Below are 16962 nucleotides of genomic sequence, written 5' to 3'. Positions count from 1 at the left end.
AATGCATGCATCGACAATTTATTCTAATGGCAATATGTGTACATCAGCCATCGTTTAGACATCACTCTTGCCAAACGGTTAGGAAAATTTCTTCAAATACCTTCCGTTAATTAATCTTGAGAGACAATTTGTTCGCTTCGCTGAAAAACCAGGCTGAAAAATACTGTTCGCTAATTTGTTGTGAGACAAAAACACTTTACCATGACTAATAAGTCAAGCTGATAAATTTAAGCGAACAGGGACCATGCAAGTCTAGCAAATAAGAATTTCCAAACACAACCTTGATAACTTTGTACGGACCTCATCCTCAGGGTCCTCAGAACGGTCACAATTTGATGATAGGATGCAACATTGCAGCAAGCACAAACTGAAATAGTTAAATCATTGGAACTCTTTACAACCCTTTTTTTTTTAACAAACACTCGTTTAGTATCAGAAATAATCGGCAATCATGGCGGGCCAATAAAATCTGACTCGCGGCAATAACCACTTTATTTTCAAAGCGGATTGATGCGTACCATGAATGCCTTCATGGACTTCTCCCTTAGCCACTTTAGCTTATCATCCAAGCATTTAAGCAACAATTTTTTAGCGGCCACAATAAAGCTATCAAAGCATACTTAAATACAATTTACCGAACACTTTTATTAGCTCTAGCACTTGGATCACGTAAAACAAATTCGCAAGCAACGAACATTGTTTTCATGTCAGAAAGACCAACAAATACAGTTTCCGCACACAACCAAACTAAGCAAAGCAGACTATAAAACAATGTGCTTACACGTAGTGACCTACCAAGTGACAGCACAAGACATTCACAGGTCAATCACACAAATATCATGTGTCCACCTACTTCCCCAAGGTTAATTAAATCCAAAAACTAAACTAAACCTAAATAAAAAACACATAATTAATAAAAAGTTGCATCAAAGTCATTGGTGGTAGAATAAATTATAAGACTACAGAACACTTTAAAATATTCAAAAAAAAGACCAATGGGTATCTCATTTGCTAATTTCTGGACAGGCTAGTCAGCTAGATATCACCATTTGGTCACACGCCCGAAGGGCCTGGTGTGCGTAGTATCTTACATCTACATCTGGGTCCTCACTGAGCTCAACTAGGCATGCTTTCACCGCATTCTCCACAACCTGCAAATACACATTCAATGGGGTAGGTGAAAAGTCAAATATTGATAAAAATAGGATCACAACAACAGAGTTTGATGACTACAACTTACAGATTGATCAAGGATTGGTACAAGTGATTGCAGGACTTTAGCAACATTGAATTTCATGTTCGGAACCCTGCAATTAAAGATGATATCAGTGAGACCTTGCGGAGAGTATGCCTCAACATGTGTTATTTTGGACTCACCTGTCCTTTGAAGAAGCAATGACAACAGGGAGCAACTGTTGGCATGTGATATCAGGACCCATGACAGGAGCTAGCAAAGAAATAGCTTGTAAAGTGGTCATCCGATACAGATAATGTGGGTTGTTTATCTTCTCCAAAACCTAGAATACAAAAGAGATTAGACAATATAAAGCTTTTCAATCTATCTGTTGATATAATTAATTAAGCATAAGTAAAATTTATTCCAATACCCTCTTTACCCTGCTTTAATGCAAAAAGAAATGTTGGTGCTGTATCCTCCTATTTGGGGGTATACAAGGTCCAATCTGATGTCATAACAACTTGGTCTATGCATTGTATCAGCATAGACTCTGAAACTAAGAGGCATTGAAATATTGTCACGTCCCCATCTAAGCGACCAACTTAGGTGCTAAACCTAGCTCACCCTAGGCACCAGGTGCCAAACAACCATGTAGCGCCGCCCATCTAAGCGACCAACTTAGGTGCTAGACAATACATGATAGGTGCCACCCATCTAGTGTGTGCCTAGCACTTCTGTAACACTACTTTCCTAGATTTCTTTATTCACACAAAAGAATGGGAAGGGGCACAAAGGAGACTCCTCTGTCGCCCTCGCATAAGAGATGATGTGCATGGGTTTTGTGCATATAAGCTGAATAGTAGGTTAGTAACCAAAGGACTCATGTCTTCGCTCAAGTCAAGGTTTTAAGCTTAAGAATAAAATAAGCAATTTAACATAATAAATGCTATTACATTTTTAACAGTATTAAGGCTAACCTGAGGAATTATATGCTGCATCGCCCACTCAGGGCCAAATTCCTCTGCCAACCGCTTTAAATTGTTGGCAGCAGCATCTCTGATTGAGAAAACCTGAAAAGCCAAATGTTTAGTATTTTGAGTCACTATTACATTACATAGAATCAATCAAGAATTCAACTTATATAGACTAAAAAGACCATCATTAGAAATTGTATGCATGGTTTCAGCATTAATGGAACTTGTATAATAATGGTTGGTGAAATTATTTATGCACCTTATCTTCCAACCACTGCATGCAAAGTGCCCCCAGCTTGTCATAAAAAAAACCAACACCTAACTGGCTGGCCAACAAAGGTATGTACTCAATTATGGCAAGCCGAACTCTCCAGTGCCTATCTTCAGCGAGCTCTACAATGGCTGGTAGAAGTGATTGCGACAGCAAGTCAATTCCAATAACCTGTAAAAAAAATACAGGAGAGAACTTACAAGTGCATCATTGAATGAAATGAATGATGCCAGGAAGCAGCTTGAGCACAAGTTAAAGAGCCTATTCTTGTCCAATTAAACCAGGTGAACCTTACTGGTTTCTTAGTCAAATATATTTGCTACAGTGCCAGCTGCATGTATAGTCCCAAAAGAGAAATCTAGCTGTATCAATTTTTTTTCACTATTTGGAGCACAGGGTGAACAGCTATCATTAACCAAGAAAATATAATGCTGCTCAAAAGTCAAGGTTCAATTCAAAAGCATGGGATCTTCAACACAAACATTGGGATTTTATTAACACATTTATAACAAATAGAAGATAGAAATAGTGCAAAGGAACTATACTTAGCTCCAAACTTGAGCTCATATAATATACATGTTACAATAGAAAAGACATGGTGGCCAATTGACAAATCAAAGGACTAGAGGTGTTATAAACACTAGCTTACACAACAGCTAACCAACATAGGATAGCCAAATGACGGGTTTAAGTGGATAAAGGTATTGGAAGAGAAGATAATCTATATAATAGGAATATAGGATGAAAGAACATTTGGGTTGAGAATAGACTAATTTCTGGTCTTTCACGATTGATAACTGAATGTTTAAAAAAACGATTGATAACTGATCTATTGCTATCCCTTTGCTAGGAAGAATGCCGCTAGATTCCGAAGATCCAACGTGCGCTAAGGTCCGGTCGGACTCTGAACCGAAGGGCCAAGATTGACGGGAGCTCCAACGTGCGCTAAGTATTGGAACGTATGCTCTATGTAGCTTTAGAGTTCTAGAGCTGTGGAGCTGTTCGAGTGCTCAGAATGTCTAAAGTTAAGCAGAGAGAGAGAGAGAGTCGGAATGACCGTCGTTTGTTGGGAGAGAGCGCATCCCCTTTTATAGGTGAAGGGAATGGCCTTACAAGTGAGAGAGAGAGAAAAAGAGTATGTGTGCTACCTAGTCTTGTTGCCCACGCCGTTGGGTAAAAGATGGTTTATCGGCGCCCACAATACTGTTGACGTCCAGATGCATGTGGTAGGCTCCATCGTGTTCTTCTGGTATGGCAAATATTGGCGCCTACAACACTGTTCGTGTTCTGACATGTCTGAAAGGTTGGAAAGCACCCTTCTGGCATGGACTGACAGTACTGTCCTGCAGGTGTGCATGGTACGGTCCTCAGTATTGCGGTTGACTTAGCGTCTTGCCTTATCTGGTCCGCCTGATTCTTGGGTCCTTACCGAGCGGGCGTCCCCGGTCGGTCGTTTCCCAGTCGGCTCCGACCGCGCCGGTCGGAGAAGAGCGGTAATCAGAGGTTCGGCGTATTCCCGGTCGGAAAAGCGGGTCGGAGTCGGAAGCGAGCGTCGTCCCCTCCTTGGCCATGTTAGTCGCTGAATTCTCACTCTTGGTAGTAGCAGAATTCTTACTCTCATCGAGAGAGGATGACACTAGGAGTTGGGACAATTTTCTGGTTTATTTCTCAATGTCATGCTAACCTGAGGGGTTGGGGATACATATTTATAGGCTGCTAGCCAGCCAAACATATGCCAAGATGCTAGTCTAAGATGCTAATATGCTGTCCTAAGATGCCTCTAAGATGTTGTCCAGTCAAGATGCTGCTGTCCTCCAGTCAAGGATGCTGGGCAGCAAGACCACCATGTTGTTGCAGCCCCACAAAGACTGCTGCAGCCCCACAAAGACCACAGAGACTTATCCCATCATTCTCCCCCTAAGTCTTGTGCGTCGTCTTGTGGGAAAGTTGAACCATCCCGGTCCTGGAGCAGAGCTCAAGGAACTTGATCCTCCCAAGGGGCTTGGTGAGCAGGTCCGCAAGCTGGTCCTTGGTTTTGATGTAGCTCGCCTTGATGCTCCCTTCCTCAAAACAGTCTCGGATGAAGTGGTACCTCACCCGGATGTGCTTGCTGTGTTCATGGAAGACGGGGTTCTTTGCCAGGGCCAGAGCGGACTTATTGTCCACCCTGAGCTCCACCGCTCTAGTGTCTCTGCCGAGGAGATCACCAAGCAGTCGAGCGAGCCAGAGCGCCTGAGTCGAAGCGGTGGAGGCCGCTATGTACTCGGCCTCGCAGCTGGTCAGGGCCACCACCTGCTGCTTGACCGACTGCCAGCGAACGAGGCACTTGCCGAGGAAAAAGAGGATCCCGCTCGTGCTCTTGCAGGTGTCGATGTCGCCGACGTGGTCGCTGTCGCTGTACCCGACGAAGTGTGCCGCCCCAGGGCACCTAGGGTAGTAGAGGCCATGGTCGAGAGTCCCCGCAACGTAGCGGATGATCCTCTTCACAGCCTGCTGGTGCTCCGTTGTCGGTCGCTGCATGAGCCGACTAACGTAGCCGACGGAGAATGACAAGTCCGGCCGTGTGTGGGCGAGGTAGCGAAGGCTCCCCACAAGACGCCGGTATTGCGTAGTGCTGTCGCGGCTCCGCTTCAGCCTCTCCTCCATCAGAGTGAGAGCTGGGTTGCAGTTGGTGAGCCCAGCTAGCTCAACGACGCGCTTGGCGTAGGCGGTCTGTCGAAGCGTGATCCCGGAGTCATCCTGGTGCACCTCGATTCCCAGGTAGAAGGAGAGAGGCCTCAGGTCACTCATCTGGAAGGTGGCCTTCATCTCTTCCTTGAATGCTGCCACCTCCACATCCTTGGTGCCGGTTATCACCAAGTCGTCGACGTAGACACCCACCAGCAGAGCATTTCCTCCACTGCCCCGTCGGTAGATGGCCGCCTCGTGCGGGCTTTGCTCGAAGCCCGTCCCCTTTAGCGTGGAATCCAGCTTGGCATTCCACGCCCTCAATGCCTGCCGCAAGCCATAGAGGGCCTTGCGCAGGCGGAGCACCTTGCCCTCCTTGCTGGGGATCGCAAATCCCGGCGGCTGGTGCACGTAGACCTCCTTCAAGTCGCCGTTAAGGAACGCCGGCTTAACGTCCATGTGATGAACACGCCAACCCTCCTGGGCAGCTAGCGCAAGGAGTCGCACGGACTCCATCCGTGCCACGGGAGCGAAGGCGTCGTCGAAGTCGACCCCCTCCTGCTGCACGAAACCTCGTGCCACCAAGCGAGCCTTGTGCTTGACGATGGCGCCGGCTTCATCCCTCTTCAGCTTGTACACCCACTTAAGGGTGATCGCGCGGTGACCACGAGGAAGGTCAGCAAGCTCCCAGGTGCGGTTGTTCTCAACCGCATCCATCTCCAATTGCATCGCGACGCGCCATGCCGCGTGTTTCTCGGCCTCTGCAAACGACCGAGGCTCACCGTCGTCACACGCAAGGTGCAACTGCGCCTCCAGGTCGTGAGGCACCGGTCCCGGCACCGGCTGGTCGCCGAGAAGGTTCTCCATCGTATGGTACCGCAACGGCTCGCTGTCGTGGTACGCGTCGATGCGCTCCTCGTCGTGAGAGAGCGAAGTAGCGAGCTCAACCGGGCTGTGCTCGACACGAGCTGGTGGAGTAAACGTGCCCGGAGAGGTGCCTGTCGTTGCTGGAGTGCGTGGCGTTGCCGGCTGTGGTGGAGCCGGCGAAGAACTCATCACAGCCGAGGTCCTGGCTGGAGAGCGTGGTGCTGTCGGAGTAGCAGGCGCTGGGGTCGGTGGAGGCTCAGGGACTGGGGTAGACGCGCTCGCCGAAGAAGAGCTGCCTACTCCCCCAGCTCTCTCGAAGTTGACGTACTCGACAGTGAAGTCGTCGTCCACCGCCTTGTCCCACGCCCATCCTCGCCCTTCGTCGAACACAACGTCGCGCGCCGTGCGCACACGCTGTGTCTTCGGGTCGAGGATGCGGTAGGCCTTCGAGCCCTCCGCGTAGCCGATGAACACTCCCGGAGTGCTCCTGTCGTCGAGCTTGCTGATGTGGCCAAGCTCCTTGGCGAACGAGAGGCAGCCGAAGACCCGCAAGTGAGAGACCACCGGCTTGCGCCCATGCCAAGCCTCGTACGACGTCCTGCCGTCGAGCGCCTTGGTAGGCGAGCGGTTGAGGATGTAGACGGCCGACACCACGCCTCTCCCCAGAAGACAGCCGGCATCCCCCTCTGCTTGAGAAGGGCCCGAGCCATCCCCACAACCGTCTGGTTGCGCCGCTCGACGACGCCGTTCTGCTGCGGGCTGTACGGCGCGGAGTAGTGGCGTTGAATGCCCTCATCAGCGCAGTACGACACGAATTCAGCCGCCGTGAATTCGCCGCCGTTGTCGGTGTGCAGCACGCGCAGCTTGCGGCCGCACTCCGCCTCCGCAGCAGCCTGCGTGCGCCTGATGGCGTCCGCAGCCTCTCCCTTGCTGCCGAGGACCATCACCCACATGTAGCGGGAGAGGTCGTCGACGAGCAGCAGGAAGTAGCGTCGTCCTCCTGGTGTGGCCGGTGTCACCGGGCCACACAAGTCCCCGTGCACAAGCTCGAGCCTCTCCTTGGCTCGAAAGCTTGCCCACTGGGGAAAGGGGAGTCGCCTCTGCTTCGTCAACACGCAGACGTCGCAGAGCTGCTCCACATGGTCGAGGCACGGCAGGCCTCGCACCATCTCCGTGGCACTGAGCCGCTTCAGGGCCTCGAAGTGAAGGTGCCCAAAGCGCTCGTGCCACTGCCACGCCTCATCGTCCCGACGAGCAGCGAGACAGAGGGGTTGTGCCACCTGCACGTTGAGGACGTAGAGTCGATTTGCGCTTCTGGATACCTTGGCAAGAAGGCGACGACGGCGATCCCAAATCCTCATGACTACGTCCTCAACCACCACGCGTGAACCGTTCTCATCCAGTTGTCCCAAGCTGATAATGGAGTTCCTCAACGCGGGGATGTAGTAGACTCCGGTGAGCAGCATGTGCTCACCAGACACGGCGGTGAAGATGACAGAGCCGACGCCCTTGATCTCCACGCCGGAGGCATCCCCAAATTGACAGAGCCTCGGACGCTAGAGTCAAGCTCGGTGAAGAACTCCCGTCGACCGGTCATGTGGTGGGTGGCACCGGTGTCGAGGCACCACCCGTCAGTCTTGTCGTTGCCGGAGCCGTCGCCGAGGAGGGCAGTGTGCTTTCGGCTCGTCAAGGTGGAGGGCCGCTGCGGCCAGGTGCCGCTGGAGGTAGCTCGATGCTTGCACCATCTTCCTCCGCCTGTGCGACGTGGGCCTGGCCGCGTCATGGACTGTCGGCAGTCCTTGGCCCAATGGCCAAGCTGGCCGCAGTTGCGGCAGGCGTCGTCTCGTGCCGGCTTGTGCCTGCCGGCGGCGCCGCCCTAGGCGCCTCCGCGGGCATCACCCTCGGCACGTCCTCGCGCCCCGGCCTGGGCGTCTCTGCGCGCCTTGCGTGGCTTGGCACGCTTGCGACCGCCTGTCGCGGAAGAAGGCTCCGGTCACCTTGGCTGGCAAGCCACTGCTCCCGAGTGAGAAGGAGCTTCCCGCCAGTGGTGATGGGCCCCGAGAGAGACTGTGGCTCATCGCTGTCGACGACCTTGAGGCGACCTATCGCCTCCTCGATCGACATCGTGGAGAGATCTAGCAGGGACTCGATCGAGCGAGCCATCTGCTTGTACTTCTCGGGGACGCAGCGAAAGAGCTTTTCGACAGCTCTCTCCTCGCCGGAGGTGTCATCGCCGAACTGCACCATCTTTTGCAACAGTGTTGAGACGGAGAACAAAGTCATCAACGTCCTCACCTAGCTTGAAGGCCAGGTTCTCCCACTCCTTGCGAAGTGCCTGCAGTGTGGACTTGCGGGCGCGGATCGCTGCCGATGCGTGCCGCAGCGATGGCGTCACAAGCCTCCTTGGCAGTCCGCTTGTTGGTAAGCGAGAACTGCATCTCAGGCGGGACTGCAGCGATGAGGGCATCCAGCACCCGTCGATCTAGGTCGTAGTCGACGTCGACGTATCGGACTGCCTCCCACATGTGCCGCACCTGGAGCTTTACCCTCATCACCGCAGCCCACTCGACGTAGTTGGTCTTGGTGAGGGTAGGCCACCCACCGCCGGGACCGACATCCCTGACAACAGCCTGGAGCCCATGTGGTAACCACGGTACCGATCCGGGAGAGAGAGCCACGCTGCCTGTGAAGGCCGCGCTCTCCATTGACCCATTGGTACCGATCCGGGGAGAGAAGCCACGCTACCTGTGAAGGCTGCGCTCTCCATCGACCCGTCCGCCACCATTGCCGTGCGCGCCTCCTCCAGGAGCGCCGCCGACTCGTCCGCGCCTGTCTGGGCTGCCGCCGCTCTTGTGGGCGTTCGCGGCTGCCCCAGGAGCGCCACCGCCGTGCGCGCCTCCTCCAGGAGTGCCGCCAGCGCGTCCGCGCCTGTCTGGGCTGCCGCCACGCTCGTGGGCATGCGCGGCTGCCCACTGCGCCACCCGCGCTCGCGCTGCCTCCCTCTCTAGCAGCTCGAGGTCCGCGTCGACGGTGTCGTCAGCGGAAATGGAGCTGCCGATGCTGCCGCGCAGAGCCTCGACCTCCGCTGCCGCTGCCGCCGCCGCTCTGGCTGCTGCCAGTTCCGCCGCTACCAGCCTCGACGCCCTTGCCGCCACCGCAGCGGTCTCTGTCGCCGCTCGCTCGCGTTCCTCTGCCGCGGCAAGTTCGGCCTCCTGCCGACGCCGCGTGCTCGAGGCGACCGAGCGCTGAGACTGCCCTGCGGACATGACGCGCTACCAGGGGGCTGCTGTGTGGGGAGAGGGCTGCTTCAGCGCGGGGGAGGAGTGAGCAGGAGCGGCCGGAGCTACTGCTCGCAGCTGGGGCTGTTGTGTGGCTGGGAAAGGAGATGAGCAGGAGATGCTCAGGCTACAGGATAGTACGGCTCTGATACCAGTTGTTAGTCGCTGAATTCTCACTCTTGGTAGTAGCAGAATTCTTACTCTCTTCGAGAGAGGATGACACTAGGAGTTGGGACAATTTTCTGGTTTATTTCTTAATGCCATGACAACCTGAGGGGTTGGGGATACATATTTATAGGCTGCTAGACAGCCAAGCATATGCCAAGATGCTAGTCTAAGATGCTAGTCTAAGATGCTAATATGCTGTCCTCTAAGATGTTGTCCTAAGATGCCTCTAAGATGTCCTAAGATGCTGTCCAGTCAAGATACTGTTGTCCTCCAGTCCCTGCTGTCCTCCAGTCAAGGATGCTGGGCAGCAAGACCACCATGCTGTTGCAGCCCCACAAAGACTGCTGCAGCCCCACAAAGACCACAGAGACTTATCCCATCAGGCCAGGCCTTCCGGTCGGAAAAAGCGGGTCGGAAGCGAGCTTCGTTCCCTCCTTGGCTAGGCCTTCCGGTCGGAGACTGGATCGCCCTTCCTGCCTGTCGTTAGGTATCTGGGCCGGCCCTAGGAGTCGCGCGTTGTTGTGATGCTGTCTGCTGAGCCAAGCTTTTGCTGGGAAGCGGGCCCATCGGGGACCCTGGGTTTATGAACCCGACACAAGTACACAACCAATTACCAACAAAATTTCAAGTGCTACTACTTGTGGACCAAGCAGGAAAATCTGTGTTTATAGCTTAAACTACATAGCTTGCCAGGGTAGCCAGGCACTAACCTGGTTAACTTGATCAAGTTTGCTTATAATGTTTAGTCGAACATCAGGGAACTCATCCTTCAGCAAAGAAAGAAAAATGGGAAGAAGTTGTTCAATAGTGGCATCCTACAAAAGGTCAAAACTGGAACAGTCAGTTCAATTAGATCAGCATTTAGCAGTTGACAAGTACCAATAATGATTAGCAGTAATGTTGTATGTTAACAAAGACCAGCAAATATTTAACAGTACTATCAGAAGGAATATCCTCATGAAATGACAGGATCTATCTAATATTCAAATCATTAGCACAGAAGGATGTGGAAACGAAAAAAAGAAAAGCAACACAAAAAGATTTACAAAAGCATAACTTTTTTTTAAAAAAGCAAACATATCCCTATCTCAACCAAGTGAACTGATAGGTTCAGCCCTCGCAAAAAAAAAAAAAAAAAAAAAAAAAGAAAGGTTGAGGACACATGTGGATCAGATGTAGAAGAATAAGAAATTCCAAATAACCTATCTAAAATTCAGCATGAACTCAAGATTAGTAACACAGATCATTATACAGCTGGGGGGCATATATCTTGTTATGTTCCTTCCAGAAAAGAATATAAACTAATTTAAAGCTATCAACAGAACAAATGAGAACTTATACTACTGATAACTGTAGCGTAATTTTCCATCAAACTGATACATTGCATTCATTGGTAGAGCTCACACCTTTCCCAATATAGGAGCCATTCCCATAATAACTGATGCCAAAGCTGAACGAACATGTTGAGATGAATCTGTTGATTTTTCCTACGGGTACAACAGGCACAAGTTAACCACTGAATATTGGTGCAGAGCTCAACTAGTGTTTATGCAATGCTTAAACACACCTTGACACATGGAAGAATATGTTCGATTGCAATTTGTGGGCTTAATATTTTGCAGAATTTTGTAACTTTTCCAGCAGCTGCAATCCGCACTTCAGCCTCATTGTCACAGAGGAGGCGAACATATGCTGACACCAGATCACCCCTATTATAAAAGGCAATGGTCTCAATAGTAAATGAGTCATGGTATTACATTGATTAATCTTTCCATGTATAAAGCAATAATCACTTTATGTCAAAGCACCATTTTTAACATAAAGAAAAGATTAAACACCTTGTGGGCTCAGTACCAACAGCTTCACATAGCTCATACAGTTGATTTGCCACCATATAGCGCACACGCCAAGATTTATCCTGACAGATGTTAAGTATAAGCAATTGAAACCATGTATGGTAGTGTGCTGAAACTTAATCATATCAAATTATTGTCTAGTGACAGACCTTAGGGTAATCTTATAGTCTAGTAATTTTACGAGAATTAGTATTGACAACTTTGTGCCTGAACCGTGACTTGGGGCTCTTGGTGGGTTTCAACTCTAGCCTACCCCAACTTGCTTGGGACTGAAAGGCGTTGTTGTTGTTGTTGTTGTTGTAGTATTGACAACTTTATCTTTTCTCTCAACATTTATGAAGCCATCAAAAGTGTGTAAGATATACCTGAGAGAAATTTACAATAACTGGGAGAATATGTGCTGCACAATCTTGGGGCTCCAACAACTTCCCAAGAGCAGCACAACCCTCAACCGCCAATAGTCGCACTGAATCTTGGTCTGAGATAAGTCAAACAGTTTCTTCTTAGCTGATGTAACATATGGTTTGATTGTGAACTAATTTCATATAACAGACGCCTTGTAACATTCAAGGTTATTAAGATTTATCTTCAAGAAAATAAACAAAATGGTTTGATACAGAGTTTCAATATAAAGCAGAGCTTAGCTCAAGTATTTTCAAGCCTCAAGGATTGATGATTATAATTAAACATCATGACTCCTTACAAGTCTGTAATAGTAGGTTCAAGTGAAAAGGCACAAAATGGGCATACACAACATAAATTATCCTTAAATCATCAACTCTGAGAGAAGAATTATGCATGTGTTGCGGCTCAGATGGCCAATGGCTGATTGGGCCTCAATGTGGACCAGGTGGGCCACAGGAGAAAGCAGAAGCAGTTGTCCCTGCTTGGGGCACACGCTAGGAGGTATCCTAAAGCACAACATAAGATACCATTGAAAAACCATAGTACCAACTAGCACTAAAAGATCACTAAAACTGTAAAATAGCACTGAAAGAACCCACCAACCTAATATACCATTGAAAAACCATAATACCAACTAGAAGTAGCACTCTGTTACATTTTCCATCCAGCTCCATTAACAAGGAACAAAATACCCCTACCCAGTACCAACCTGCCGACACAGAAACGGCTGGCGACCAGCCCTCTTCACCATCCTCCTATTGTTTTTCTCCCCTTCACTGCCGCCGCCAAAGAGCACAGCTATGGCCACCTCTCCACCGCCACTGCCAGAGAGCAAGACCATGGACGCCTCCACGGCCTTGCACCACTGGTCAGACTGCGTGCACAGCCGCCACAGCTGTCTCATCTCCCCGCTTGCAGCCTCAGAGGCTCACACTGTTCGCCGGCCGTTGCAGTTCCACCAGCGTCAGGCGGGGTAGGTGGCGTGGTCGGGGGGAGGTGAGCGAGAGAGGAGGCGTCAGCCCCTGGCGGGGCAAGCAAGAGTGGCTGGGTCACCCCAGGGGGAGGGGGCGAGAGGAGGTCGTGTCAATGCTATCAAGTCATCTAGTCGATCCTAGTCGCCATGGGACCGACCAGGCGACAAGTCCTGATTAGTTGTCAACCAGGGCGACTAGTCGGTCCTAGTCGTCTCCTAGTCATCCTATATATATCAGGACTAGTATCCTATACTAATATATTATATGTTCTAGAGTACAAATCAAGCATGAAGATGACTCTAGGGTGGTGGCTGCATGTGAGGTTGCAAATTGGGCTGAAAAACATGAGCACAAGTGGCCTAAGCCAGCCCATGTCCTAAGCTACCCAGCAATTCCATTTCGCTTCCGGTCGTCCACCCCCTAGTTGACGACTAATCGGACGACCAAAAAACTAATCAGCCTAATCGAGTTGTAGCCTCTAATCGAGTCTAGGATACCGACTAGGACGACTAATCGCGATTGATCGGACGACTTGATAACATTGGGTCGCATGGCCGCGGGCGGGGGAGGGGAAGTTGGTCGCCGGCATGGGAGAGGCGTGAGCGCTGAGGTGAGATTGATGATAAGGTGAGCCTAAGGGATAAATGCCATTTCAAGCCTGGTTATGTTCTGTCCAAGGAAGAAAAATATGCTTTCGGTGAAAATATGATGGGATGCTATATTTAGTTAACGTTTTGATCTTTCAGTGGTATTTCCCGGTGACAGATTCTTTCGGTGGTATTTTACGATTCTTGCGATATTTCAGTGCTACAGAACAAATTTTCCCAATACAGTTAAGCTTACAAGTTACAAGGCAACAAAAAACCTTCTATATCATGATGTCTATTTGAGCTTGATGAAAACAGGAGGACCGTGAATAAGATAATAAGCACATAAGAACAATTTTGCATAGCTAAGCAGGTTACAATAGCAATGGTATTTGTATTAAAATTGATAATTGTAACAACAGATTGCGGCAGCCAACAGGCAAAAAAAGATATTCGACTGTGCATCATGTCTATTACGTATAGAAAAACAAATTGCTAAAGAATATTAAAGGATTTACAGTGGCACAAAACAGAATAGAGCAATAAACGTCAATTAATTATTGTGAAATTAGTAAAACAAGAAAAGTAACTAAAGTCAAAATGCAGGTGCAAAGCACAAAAGTAATCCAATAGTAAAATCCAATGGTACAATAAATAACAATATGTTGAGAACAAAATTTAAATAATAAAACAAAGATGTATGAGTCGTATGCACGGAACTAAAGCAAATCATCCACAAAACAAAAGAGATAACTTAATAAAGCAGTGGTAAAAATATCTGTACGATGTACCATCTTGAGTTAGATCATCAAATATTGACATGATTTCTGTCTTCAAATGACTTTGTTCAACTGTTGCAGCAAACTTTCCAAGATTAGAAGCAGCAGCTCTTCGTACCATAGGCATGTCGTCTTGGCATAACTGGCCATAAATTGTCCTCAGTTCTGCCTTCAGTTGCTCAGGTGCACTAGGATAGGCGATATGAAAAAGGCCACATGACGAAACTCGAGCAGTGAACCACTCGCCTGCCGCCAACCTCTGAATTGATCAAGTGTGTCCAGTTAATTGCTAAAAGATATAGAACAGTGTAGAATGTAATTGTACTTCCCACATACACAAGTGTTTTGTGTTCGTTATATAATTTTGAATGAAGTGCCCTCTTTTCGTATGCGGTAGACAATCATAACTAATTTAACTAAATCCATAACACGGAACTTAAGAACAAAGATTAGTTTATTAAACATGTAGAAAACTAGTTCACTAGAAATGAAATATAAGTTACTAATGGAATAAGCTAAATGATTGTTGTATGTGACCGGAAGGCCCCGGGTTCGAGTCGCGGTCTCCTCGCATTGCACAGGCGAGGGTAAGGCTTGCCACTGACACTTCCCCAGACCCCGCACACAGCGGGAGCTCTCTGCACTGGGTACGCCCTTTTTATTGTTGTAAAGCATACTCCCAATACTATACAACAATAAATAAAGATTGTTGATGACATTTGACAAGTAAATAGATAGCGTCATGATTTTATGATGGGCATAGGCAAATTATATTAAAAGCTAGTAAAATGGCAAACAAACAGATTTTCAAAATAAAAACACAACAGTCTAGATAATCCTGTGGAACTTGTTCAAAGTAAAAACACAATAGCCTAGATGATCCTGTGGCAGTGAACCACTTCCAATACATATTGTAAATTTGATGATGACTCCAGTAACTTGTTAACTGAGAATGTAGAGTTATAAATTCATGAAGATATTCAATAAGCTTCTGCACAGTGTTATGAAGCACCGGTAATGATTATAGAATCACAGAAAGTTTGACAGCAGTAAAAGAAAAACACGTTTATGTGTATTTCTAATAAGTTAGAAGCATGTATAACTACAGCTTTGGCCTAAATTGGTGTGAATACTTCTTTTTCTGTCAGAGTGAATAAGAAAAGATCGAAACCTATCACAATAAAAGTAGTCCTCATACCTTTACGACAGGGGCAAACCAGTCCACAATATCACTTTCCTTCATCTGTGCTCCTATCCGACAAAGTGATTCCACAGCCTTGTCTCTGACACAGGTTTCCTCCACAGTACACAATGTTTCCAGTGGTGGAAGCAAAACGTGTGCATGCTCTACACCTCCAACATAAGGAATAAAAACGCCCAACTCTTCCGCCATTGCAAGAAGCACCTCATCTTCATCGTCATTGTTTTCACTAAGGAATGGAATCATCTCTTTCCTTGTTCTTTCTTCACCCAATGCACGGGCAATTGTAGAAAGCTTTCTGATGGAGTTAAGGCGCAACTGAATATCTTCATTTTTCAGTTCATCAATCAGTACAGCGATCGGGTACAGAGGTTCATCAACCATAGCCATTATTATGTTTGGCTAGAACTTTTTTTTCAGCTGAAAATACACCAAAAGGAATAAAATAAGTTAGCGTCCTTAAAACTGAACACAATATTATGAAAGCCAAAATCTTATCAACCATTGGCTACAGGACGCCAAATTAGGTCAGCAAGTTTTTAGCTCCTAACAGGGGCGGACCCAGCGAAGGGACATGGGTGCAAAAATATACACCCGATAATTTTTCAAAAAGGTTCGAGGTTAGGAGGCATCAAATAGCCAAATAGCTTTAGGTTAGGGTTTGGGTGCTCGGCTTCGCACAGCAGGAAGGGAAGAGATTAAGAGAAGGATGGGGATACCTGGTGGGTGCTCGTCGCCGGCGAAGAGACCGACGAAGACCTCGGAACCTGGCGTAGGGCGGCGCCGGCGCCGGCCGCCCACCAGTCGTCGGAGAGCGAGGGGGGCGAGACACCAATCGTCGGAGTCTCGGAGAGCGAGAGGGGTGCGTGAGTGAACGGAAGGGGCATTAGGGGAATGCGGCGAGGGAGGTGCGGGTGCGACTCGTGCGAGAGGGAAGGAGGGGAATGCGGCGGACGGCCGGCGGTTGTTCGGCCCGGGGAGAGCGCACACGGGCCTTCTCCTGGGCCGTTCGTTGCAATTTCTTGTTTTTTTTGTTTTTTCTTTCTCTCTCCCTCCTATATTTACTAGCAAATATATCCATATGATTACAACAGGAGAAGAAAAAACTAACATACATTAACAGAAAATAAGGACAAAAATGTTATATATCTATTTATATTTTACTTTTTTCATAAATTTTAATGGCTATAATTTATTTTATGATGATCATGACATGCATAATAAAGTTAATATCGTTAATAATATGACAATGTCATATTAGGAACCATGGGAATGAAAGAGTATGGAAGTAGCCGACTTAATAAGAAGTCTAAGAGTCAGATTTGACTTGCAGGCAAAATAAAATATAAAAAAATAGCGACAAACTCCTACGTGGACTTACAGACTAAAAAAGAAAGCAACATGTCTGTGTATTGTAACGGGAGAAAGAAAAAACTATTAAATGTTAACGTAAAATACGGATGAAAATAGTATATATCTGTTTATGTTTTACCTTTTTAAAAAATTTGAAGGCTATAGTTCATTTTATGATGAACAATGGGCTAATCCAGGTTCTAATAAAATAAGTTTGGAGATACATTTATTTTATAGCAAACTTTTTAAAATTATTTCAGTTCATGCTTTGATCGTTGATCCATGTTCTAATAATTAAAATAAGTTTTATCTCTAATCAAAAGTGCACCAATAGTTTAGTGCTCGGAATATTTGTATATTTGTGAATTAGTGAGTCAAGAGTTCAAAAATCTATAATATTAGATT

General features: G+C 47.8%; 1 protein-coding gene across 2 annotated transcripts; it reads right to left on the bottom strand.

The window, feature by feature from the left end:
* Positions 1–625: 625 nt before the first annotated feature.
* LOC136520635 (serine/threonine-protein phosphatase 2A 65 kDa regulatory subunit A beta isoform-like) lies at positions 626–16201 on the bottom strand. 2 transcript variants are annotated; one of them, XM_066514211.1, is made up of 13 exons: positions 15924–16201; positions 15202–15624; positions 14016–14262; positions 11624–11736; positions 11241–11320; positions 10970–11111; positions 10809–10889; positions 10113–10217; positions 2411–2593; positions 2155–2247; positions 1378–1517; positions 1241–1307; positions 626–1151 (listed from the first exon to the last, which is right to left on the bottom strand). In XM_066514211.1, exons 2-13 carry the CDS (start codon positions 15592–15594, stop codon positions 1032–1034), a joined length of 1764 nt encoding a protein of 587 aa, XP_066370308.1. In that variant the 5' UTR covers positions 15595–15624; positions 15924–16201; the 3' UTR covers positions 626–1031. The 2 variants fall into 2 exon arrangements, with proteins under 2 accessions (XP_066370308.1, XP_066370309.1); XM_066514212.1 differs by lacking the exon at positions 15924–16201 and having other exon boundaries at positions 14122–14262; positions 15202–15342.
* Positions 16202–16962: the final 761 nt, after the last annotated feature.

The sequence above is a fragment of the Miscanthus floridulus genome, chromosome 18, assembly GCF_019320115.1.
Source record: "Miscanthus floridulus cultivar M001 chromosome 18, ASM1932011v1, whole genome shotgun sequence".
Classification (NCBI taxonomy): Eukaryota; Viridiplantae; Streptophyta; class Magnoliopsida; order Poales; family Poaceae; genus Miscanthus; species Miscanthus floridulus.
The sequence above is the reverse complement of the archived record's forward strand: the minus strand, read 5'-3'. Positions and strand labels throughout refer to the sequence as shown.

Bases quoted from the DNA above. Each gene is read 5' to 3' on its own strand.
- LOC136520635 (XM_066514211.1), bottom strand. From the start codon at position 15,594: ATGGCTATGGTTGATGAACCTCTGTACCCGATCGCTGTACTGATTGAT. The intron at 10,218-10,808 runs GTGTGAGCTCTA...GACCTTTTGTAG, and splicing joins TGGCTCCTATATTGGGAAAG to GATGCCACTATTGAACAACT. The intron at 1,308-1,377 runs GTGAGTCCAAAA...CTTTAATTGCAG, and splicing joins ATTGCTTCTTCAAAGGACAG to GGTTCCGAACATGAAATTCA.